Source organism: Copadichromis virginalis, linkage group LG6, assembly GCF_057382275.1.
Source record: "Copadichromis virginalis isolate Kocher_CV1m ecotype Utaka linkage group LG6, C_Virginalis_male_GT1.1, whole genome shotgun sequence".
Taxonomy (NCBI): domain Eukaryota; kingdom Metazoa; phylum Chordata; class Actinopteri; order Cichliformes; family Cichlidae; genus Copadichromis; species Copadichromis virginalis.
Window position 1 is genome coordinate 33,298,723 of NC_140623.1, and position 10,074 is coordinate 33,308,796.

The following is a 10,074-nucleotide window of genomic DNA, read 5'->3' on the forward strand; positions in this document are numbered from 1 at the left end:
GCCGAGAGATATAATCTCTCCAGCGTGTCCTGGGTCTGCCCCGGGGCCTCCTCCCGGTGGGACATGCCTGGAACACCTCACCCAGGAGGCGCCCAGGGGGCATCCTTGTCAGATGCCCGAACCACCTCAGCTGGCTCCTTTCGATGTGGAGCAGCAGCTGCTCTACTCTGAGCCCCTCCCGGATGGCCGACCTTCTCACCCTATCTCTAAGGGAGAGGCCAGCCACCCTTCGGAGGAAGCTCATTTCTGCCGCTTGTATCCGCGATCTCGTTCTTTCGGTCACTACCCACAGCTCGTGGCCATAGGTGAGGGTAGGGACGTAGATCGACCGGTAAATTGAGAGCTTCGCTTTTACACTCAGCTCCCTCTTCACCACGACGGACCGGTGCAGCGTCCGCATTACTGCAGCTGCAGCCCCAATCCGTCTGTCGATCTCCGGCTCCCTTCTCCCATCACTCGCGAACAAGACCCCGAGATACTTGAACTCCTCCACTTGGGGCAGGAACTCATCCCCGACTCATCCTATATTTCCGTTTTTATATTTCTAATGTTTGCCTTGTTTTCTTCACTGTCTAGTCTGCCTCTGTCTTGCCTGTATGGATGCATTTACACCGAAATGTCCCCAACAAAGGATGTTTTAATTCACCACTATTCCAGTGAAACACGAGTCTCCCATCTTCCTGCTACCAGTCTGGAGTTTTTGTTCACCAAAGCACACACCAACTTCATACTGACGGACAGATCACTGCCCTTTTGCCGCCTTGTCTGACCGTGTTTTGTGGCTGTGGTTCACTTCACCTCACTCTTCCCCATTCTTGTCATTAAATCAGGCTGTTCTGCAACCATGGCAGCCATTCACTCTATGGCTTTATTCATGGTGTATTTTACCCCTTCACCAAAGGCCGTTCTCGTTTCCAACATTATATTTGCAGTGTTCGTCTATCTATCAATATCTGCGGAGTATTTTTTTAACGAGTATCCTATTTTCTAAAGCACAGCATGTAAAGGGTAGCTTAATTTAAATAAAATTAAGGTTTCAAAAGACAAACTTGAAGATAAAAAAATATATATACTCACCGGAGAGCCGCCAGGGTTTGCCGCTGCCATCTTGGCGCTCCTAAATTCAAAACTGCCTCTGCAGTCAGGCAGGGGAGGCGTGGAAATTGTCTTTGAGTTAGTCAAACGTTTTCCTTAGTTCGAGTAGATGATAAAAAAATAAAATAAAATAAATGGGATTTTAAGTAGGACTAGGCGTTGTGTAATGATCTCTATTTAGGAGAAAAACTTAATCACTCACCTTTAAACAGCTCTCTTTTAGGGGAGACACTGCTGGCTAATGGTGTCATGTGATCAAACAGCGTAATTTAATTGGCTGAGAGCCACTCGACTCGATCTGGTGCTGATTGCTCTGGCTTGGGTCATTAAAGTTCATCACTTTTGCAGTTGAATTTTTGCAGGTGAATTTTTGCAGGTGAATTTTTTTCAGGTGAATTTTTGCAGGTGAATTTTTTTCAGGTGAATTTTTGCAGGTGAATTTTTGCAGGTGAATATTTTTGCAGGGAAATTTGGAGGATAAAAATTCAGTGTCATAAATTCAATGTCTAAAAATACTTGAATTCTGATGATACTATATTTCTTCCATACTTTTCAATTCAATTCAATTCAATTTTATTTGTCCAGTACCGCATTTATAGGTCCTAAGGGCTTCACAGTCACATTTGTTTTTAAATGAAGTCACTATATTTACATATGTGACATCATATAAAAAATATATATATGTCAAAACTATATATAAAAAATTACATATATCCATCCATCCATTCATTCGCTTCCGCTTGTCCTTTTTCAGGGTCGCGGGGGGCGCTGGAGCCTATCCCAGCTGTCATAGGGCGAGAGGCGGGGTACACCCTGGACAGGTCGCCAGTCTGTCGCAGGGCCAACACACAGGGACAGACAACCATTCGCACTCACATTCATTCGCACATTCACACCTAGTGATAATTTGGATTATCCAATTAACCTATCCCCACAAGCTGCATGTCTTTGGACGGTGGGAGGAAGCTGGAGTACCCGGAGAGAACCCACGCAAACACGGGGAGAACATGCAAACTCCACACAGAAAGACCCCGGCCTGATGTTGGAATTGAACTCAGGACCTTCTTGCTGTGCAGTAACAGTGCTAACCACCGTGCCACCGTGCTGCCCCTTACACACAAAAATAACTGCTATACTTTGTTTAGTTCTTTCCAGTTTTTTTGTAAAATGTCCTTGCACTGGATAAACAAAACATTTCATCCTTGTTCTGGGCAATGTTTGCTGTGTGTGTTGTAATTCACCTCTGTGCAAACTTAGTGTGTGGTAATTTACCAGCATTTGAAAGACTGTTGTACCTTGACTTGCTTTATACAAATAAACTGGACAAAACTGGATAAATATTCATTAATCATTATGTATCTTATCGACCACAGAAAATTGCTAGTAGCGAACATTTTAACTTGGTTTCAGAATACAGTTAAAACTGGACATTTGAGACAGTCATCATGTGAGTTTATTCTATGCTTTAAAATCATTCAGTTTATAACAATAAGGATTTGTAGTTTACATGCAGAATATTAAACTTAAAGCACTGAGAATTATGATCGGAACGTAAAACAGTGCTAGTGTCTAGGGGTGCAACCATACAGAAAATTCACGGTTCGGTTCAGTACTTTGGTGTCACGGTTCGACATTTTTTTGATACAAAAAAAATGTTCATGCCTTTTTAATTTGTCATTTATTAAATTTTCACGGCACATTCCGCACCACATCTCTGTGCGTTCATCATTTTTTTGAAGCCAGCTGTTAGATTTGTGTTCTCAAGAGTAAATATATTTATTTATTTTATGTTGTGAAAGACGTTTTCTGATTGTCATTTTATTTTGAAAAGGATTTTATTTTGGTGATTATAGATTACTTCACTTCCTGTTCCTGTTGTTCCGAAGCGCGAACTGCTGAAGCAATGATGTATCTCATTCCCTTCCTGTGTTGCTAACAATAAAAGAAACGGGCAAAGTAATCAACCAAGTGAGTGTATTATTAAGAGAACATGGCCGAAGAAGAAGAAAACTCTTCAAGCTCAACAGGTTATGGGCCCAGGTGTGACACAACAGGAGGAAGATGGCAGAGGTTAGTGTTCAACAGAGACGAAAACAGTTACGAACTTTGGGAGGCGAAGTTTCTCGGCCACATGCGGATCATTGGCCTAAAGGACACTATATTATCAGTCACTAACCCAGATGCAGAGAAGAATGCTGAATGCTACGCTGAACTGATACAGTTTCTCGATGATAAAAGTCTGTCACTGGTAATGAGAGATGCGGCTGACGACGGAAGAAAAGCTTTAAAAATACTACGTGACCACTACGATAGTAAAGGCAAGCCCAGAATCATCGCACTGTACACAGAGCTGACGTCTTTACAGAAGAAACCAGATGAGACAGTGACAGATTATATTATCCGAGCTGAAAAAGCAGTGACCTCTCTAAGAAATGCAAAAGAAGTCATCAGTGATGGACTTATTATCGCCATGATCTTAAAGGGGCTTCCTGAAACTTACAAGCCATTTGCTATCCACACAACTCAAAGCAGTGAAGATTTAACATTCACACAGTTCAAAAGCAACCTACGAAGTTACGAGGAAACAGAAAAATTTGACAACAAAGTAAAAGTGGATAATGTGATGAAGGTTGATTTAACATCAATCACCTGTCATGGATGTGGAAACAAAGGACATTTTGTAAAAGATTGTCGCCAAAAGGGAACACCTAAGTGGTGTAACTACCATAGAAGCTCGACACACAGTGATGAGACATGTAGAAGAAAAACCAAGTACAGAGATGACGCAAAACTAACTAGTAAAACTAGAGGGCAAGAAAGAAGAGCAGACTTTTGTATTTAAAGTCAGTCAAAGACCACTGACTACTGACATAATGAGAGAAGGACTAATGGTGGACTGTGGTGCGACTTCACACATCATTACGGAGAAGAATAAGTTCATAAAGTTCGACGAGACCTTTGATCCTGGGGAACACTACATGGAGCTCGCTGATGGATCCAGGACAAACAATGTCGCACTCAAGAGGGGAGACACGAACGTCTCTCTACGAGACACACAAGGACACTGTACCACCATCACACTGAGAGATGCTCTGTTCATCCCATCCTACCCTCAGAGCATATTTTCAGTGAAGGCAGCTACAAACTATGGAGCACAGGTGATCTTCAAGAAGGGACAGAACGAACTAGTGAACAAAGATGGGACAGTCTTCCCCATCGAAGAATACAACAGACTCTACTATTTGAAAACGGTAAACATTGAAACATCACTCAATGACATAATGTCCTGTGATACTGTTAATCTGGCTTGTGATGTAAAAACATGGCACGAAATTTTAGGACATTGTAATGTTAGCGATGTGTTAAAACTACCTGATGTTGTAGATGGCATGAAAATCACAGGCAGGGGGATGCTAGATTGTAATGTGTGCACAGAAGGGAAATTCACTAACAACAGAAACAGACAAAGTGACCCAAAAGCGAGTGAACCATTACAGTTGGTACACACTGACCTAGCCGGCCCTATTGAACCAAGTGGCCAAAGTGGTCATAAATACACTATAGTATTTACCGATGATTTTTCAGGGGCAGTGTCAGTTTACTTCCTAAAACAGAAAAGTGACACGACAGAAGCCACAGCAAAGTTTCTAACTGACTGTGCACCATACGGCAGTGTTAAGTGCATTAGATCAGACAATGGCACAGAGTTCACAAGCAGTTCCTTTCAGTCTCTTTTAAGGGAAAAAGGCATAAAGCATGAAACATCTGCACCATATTCTCCTCATCAAAATGGCACAGCTGAGAGGCAATGGAGAACTCTCTTTGAAATGGGGAGGTGTCTCTTACTAGAAAAAGAGCTGCCAAAAGAATTATGGCCTTACGCCATTCAAAATGCAGCTCACACCCGCAACAGATGCTACAGTAACAGGACTAAAAGTACACCATATCAAATGTTAACAGGGAAAAGACCAGATCTCTCAAAACTGTGGATATTTGGATCAGACTGTTATGCATACACACATAACCACAAGAAACTTGATCCCAGATGTGAAAAAGGAATATTTGTGGGTTATAGTAAAAATAGCCCAGCATACCTGGTCTATAACCCTCGCACAGGAAAAGTGTCAAAACACAGGCTTGTGAGATTTATCAAGAAGAACACTGTTGAACAACAAACACAGACTGATGAATATGACTCAGAAATTCAGACTTATGAGTATGTAGTACCCTCAAAAGAAAGTACAGGACAACAAAATGAAAATGCAGCAGAAAACAGACCTCCTAGAGAAGAGGAAACCAACACAAATGAACCAAACCCTGACATAGAAAGAAATGAGGGTGATGAGCAAAACCAAACTGAGCGCTATCCTAACAGAGAAAGGAAACCTCCGAAATATCTAGAGGATTACACATCTAACTGCAAAGATTTAGCAAATGTAACCTCTGTAAGTGTTGATTATTGTTACAGAGCAACCTGTGGAATCCCCCAAACCTATAAAGAGGCGCTGATGTCACCAGAGGCACCAAGGTGGAAACAGGCAATGACAGAAGAAATCAACTCTCTGAAAGAGAATGACACATTCGAACTGACTACTTTACCTACTGGTAGAAATACCATTGGAGGAAAATGGGTCTACGCCCTCAAAGAAAATGAACAAGGACAAATATTCAAAGCCAGGTTTGTAGCAAAAGGTTACAACCAGACACAAGGAATAGATTACCAAGAGACATTTGCACCAACAGCAAACATGACATCTGTGCGAACCCTAATGCAAATAGCAGTCCAGAATGATCTTATTATCCACCAAATGGATGTTAAAACTGCATATTTGCATGCTCCCATTGAGGAAGAAATATACATGGAACAACCAGAAGGTTTTGAGCAAACAGAGTCAGGAGAAAACTTGGTGTACAAATTAAAGAAATCCCTTTACGGGTTAAAACAATCAGGTAGAAACTGGTACAAACTCTTGAATGACTACCTTGAACAAAATGACTTTGAAAGAAACCTTTCTGATCACTGTGTATACAGAAAGGACATTGGACACGAAACTCTACTGGTTATCATCTGGGTAGATGACTTGATCATTGCGGTTAGCAATACTAACTTGTTAAACACATTCAAAGAAACAATGAGGTCAAAGTTTAACATGAAAGATCTGGGGAAAATATCCAGTTTTCTTGGGATACAGTTTATACAAAAAGAGAGTGAAATCAGGATGAATCAGAAGAGGTACATTCAAAGAATGTTGGAACGCTTTGGGATGTCTGAATGCAAACCCAGATCCACACCGTGTGAACTAAAAACAGACACTACTACATGTGGAGGAAATGATGCAAATGAGACTGTTAACTCAAGAGAGTACAGAGAAATAGTGGGCAGTTTGATATATGCCATGACGTGTACGAGACCAGATATAAGCTGGGTTGTTAGCAGACTATCTCAAACACTTGCTCAACCCACGAGAGAGGACTTAGTAACGGCAAAACAAGTCCTCAGATACCTAAAAGGCACAAACGACTTCGAACTGATCTTTAAGAAAAGCAGTGAGGATCTAGATCTAATTGCTTACAGTGACTCTGACTGGGCATCCTCTGTAAAAGACAGACGCAGTACAACAGGCTACTGTTTTGCACTTACTAAAGAGGGACCAGTAATATCTTGGAAAACAAAGAAACAGCCTACAGTGGCACTCTCAACATGTGAAGCTGAATACATTGGTCTTGCAACCACTACTCAGGAAAGCATGTACTTAACCCAACTGTTAAACGGCATGGACAGAAAAAGGTACACATGTACTAAACTGTTTGGGGACAACCAAGGGGCCATTGTGTTGAGTAAAAACCCAGTGAACAGACAGAGGTCAAAGCATGTTGATGTGAAATATCACTTCATTCGTGAAGCGGTAAATGAAAGGAAAATCTGCATTGAACACTGTCCATCAGAAGAAATGGCTGCAGACATACAACAAAACCAGTTACAAGAGTGAGACTCAGAAAGTTTCAAAAATGGTTCTTTGGAAATGCATAAGATGCTATGGGTTAACAGCATGAGAACAAGGGGGGGGGGGGGGGGGGGGTGTTAGATTTGTGTTCTCAAGAGTAAATATATTTATTTATTTTATGTTGTGAAAGACGTTTTCTGATTGTCATTTTATTTTGAAAAGGATTTTATTTTGGTGATTATAGATTACTTCACTTCCTGTTCCTGTTGTTCCGAAGCACGAACTGCTGAAGCAATGATGTATTTCATTCCCTTCCTGTGTTGCTAACAATAAAAGAAACGGGCAAAGTAATCAACCAAGTGAGTGTATTATTAAGAGAACATGGCCGAAGAAGAAGAAAACTCTTCAAGCTCAACACCAGCTCACCTCCTGCAACTACTTTTCCGAGAATACGCTTCTTTTGTGGTTCGGACTCCTTCTGACATTTCTTTGGAGGTGGAGAAACATCACAGTAATTGCTTAAAGGAGCTTGCTTCTTCGACATCTTTAAGAGTTCTAAACAAATGTCTGTCCTCCCACTGTCGTTCTCTAAAACCTAAAAGAGAACTATGGATTTGATCAACTGGTCTCTGAATGCTATTGACACCCTTTTCTCAACGAGAAATCTGGGCTCGGGAGAGCCTGAGTGCCCTGGAGGGACTTTCCCTGCCGGATACACGATGGACGGGTGGCAGAACTGGAGGATCATGTGCCTGACGGGACTGTCGATCGAGGACGCTGAAGATATCTATCTATTCGGAACCATGATAACAGGGTTCATGCTGATCGGAGTTGGCTTAGCCCTGGTTTATCGGAGAAATAAGAGAGCGGAACCGGCTGTTCAAACCCCCCCAAGGCTGCCCGCTGGAATCGAAATGGAACGAGGCGCAACCTCTCACAACGAACGTAATATGGTCAACACCTTGGAGACGCTTGCAGCTGCTGTGAAGGCTCAAAACAACACCATTGAGCGTATGAGGGGAAACATCAGAGAGAGGCCTGCTCAAAATGAGACCCTTGAGCGACAGTTGGAAAACATCGCGGAACGGATCACTGCAGTTGTGAGGTCTCAGAATCAAAAGAACGATAACACCATGGAACAGAAGTTTGATACCATCATGGGGAGGCTCGCGACTCTCCAACGGGAGATCGAGAGGCCAGTGTCGGAGTGTTAAAGAGCAGCCTGAAAATTCTCCTGGGCTGCTCGCATGGAAATTAACAAAATCAACATGAACATTGCGGACCCCCATAACGCGCCAGCTGCAGGCCCAAGGCTGGAGCCGAACAATCACTCCCTGATAACGACTGTGTTACGGCTATTCTTCCCATCCCATGCAAGGACACCTGGATTGGCTGGAGGACTGTTTACTTAGCCTGATAGGCCGAAGGACACTGTCTCAGCTGAACTATGGACACGCACACATACACTTACACTGATAGGCACTCACTCATCCCCCTCCCTTTCCAACGCCTTCGATGCTTGTTTCCTGCGAGGGAACACGGCGGGTCTGTGTGCCGCGCTGGAATGGTAGCGCTGTGCAGGGTGGCTGCTGTGTTCGCTTCGGATTACTCCTCACCCCCCACCCACCCCTGTGGCTTGTCATGTCTTCACAATGTTGTGCTGTGGACATTTATGTGCTATTTTGTGCAAAGGAGTTTTTTTTGTTTCCTGTTCTCATGCTGTCCTACCATGGAAGCACAGCATGAGTAGGGGTCTCTTTTTTTCCTCTTGTACTTTCCCCACTGTAGTGTACATTTCAATGTTTTTTTCTCTGATTCTACCAATCTCCGACCTGTATCCCCATGTAATGTTTGTGCTATACAGTGGGGCAAAAAAGTATTTAGTCAGCCACCGATTGTGCAAGTTCCCCCACTTAAAATGATGACAGAGGTCAGTAATTTGCACCAGAGGTACACTTCAACTGTGAGAGACAGAATGTGGAAAAAAAATCCATGAATCCACATGGTAGGATTTGTAAAGAATTTATTCGTAAATCAGGGTGGAAAATAAGTATTTGGTCAATAACAAAAATACAACTCAATACTTTGTAACATAACCTTTGTTGGCAATAACAGAGGTCAAACGTTTACTATAGGTCTTTACCAGGTTTGCACACACAGTAGCTGGTATTTTGGCCCATTCCTCCATGCAGATCTTCTCGAGAGCAGTGATGTTTTGGGGCTGTCGCCGAGCAACACGGACTTTCAACTCCCGCCACAGATTTTCTATGGGGTTGAGGTCTGGAGACTGGCTAGGCCACTCCAGGACTTTCAAATGCTTCTTACAGAGCCACTCCTTTGTTGCCCGGGCGGTGTGTTTTGGATCATTGTCATGTTGGAAGACCCAGCCTCGTTTCATCTTCAAAGTTCTCACTGATGGAAGGAGGTTTTGTCTCAAAATCTCACGATACATGGCCCCATTCATTCTGTCCTTAACACGGATCAGTCGTCCTGTCCCCTTGGCAGAAAAACAGCCCCATAGCATGATGTTTCCACCCCCATGCTTCACAGTAGGTATGGTGTTCTTGGGATGCAACTCAGTATTCTTCTTCCTCCAAACACGACAAGTTGAGTTTATACCAAAAAGTTCTACTTTGGTTTCATCTGACCACATGACATTCTCCCAATCCTCTGCTGTATCATCCATGTGCTCTCTGGAAAACTTCAGACGGGCCTGGACATGCACTGGCTTCAGCAGCGGAACACGTCTGGCACTGCAGGATTTGATTCCCTGCCGTTGTAGTGTGTTACTGATGGTGACCTTTGTTACTTTGGTCCCAGCTCTCTGCAGGTCATTCACCAGGTCCCCCCGTGTGGTTCTGGGATCTTTGCTCACCGTTCTCATGATCATTTTGACCCCACAGGATGAGATCTTGCGTGGAGCCCCAGATCGAGGGAGATTATCAGTGGTCTTGTATGTCTTCCATTTTCTGATGATTGCTCCCACAGTTGATTTTTTCACACCAAGCTGCTTGCCTATTGTAGATTCACTCTT

General features: G+C 43.0%; 1 protein-coding gene across 1 annotated transcript; it reads left to right on the forward strand.

Annotated features, from left to right (window-relative positions):
* The first annotated feature begins 2,860 nt into the window (after positions 1 to 2,860).
* On the forward strand, positions 2,861 to 5,627 carry LOC146708204 (uncharacterized). Its single transcript, XM_085459974.1, has 2 exons — positions 2,861 to 4,346; positions 5,564 to 5,627. The coding sequence occupies exons 1-2, from the start codon at positions 3,969 to 3,971 to the stop codon at positions 5,591 to 5,593; spliced, it is 408 nt and encodes a 135-aa protein (XP_085316100.1). The 5' UTR covers positions 2,861 to 3,968; the 3' UTR covers positions 5,594 to 5,627.
* Positions 5,628 to 10,074: the final 4,447 nt, after the last annotated feature.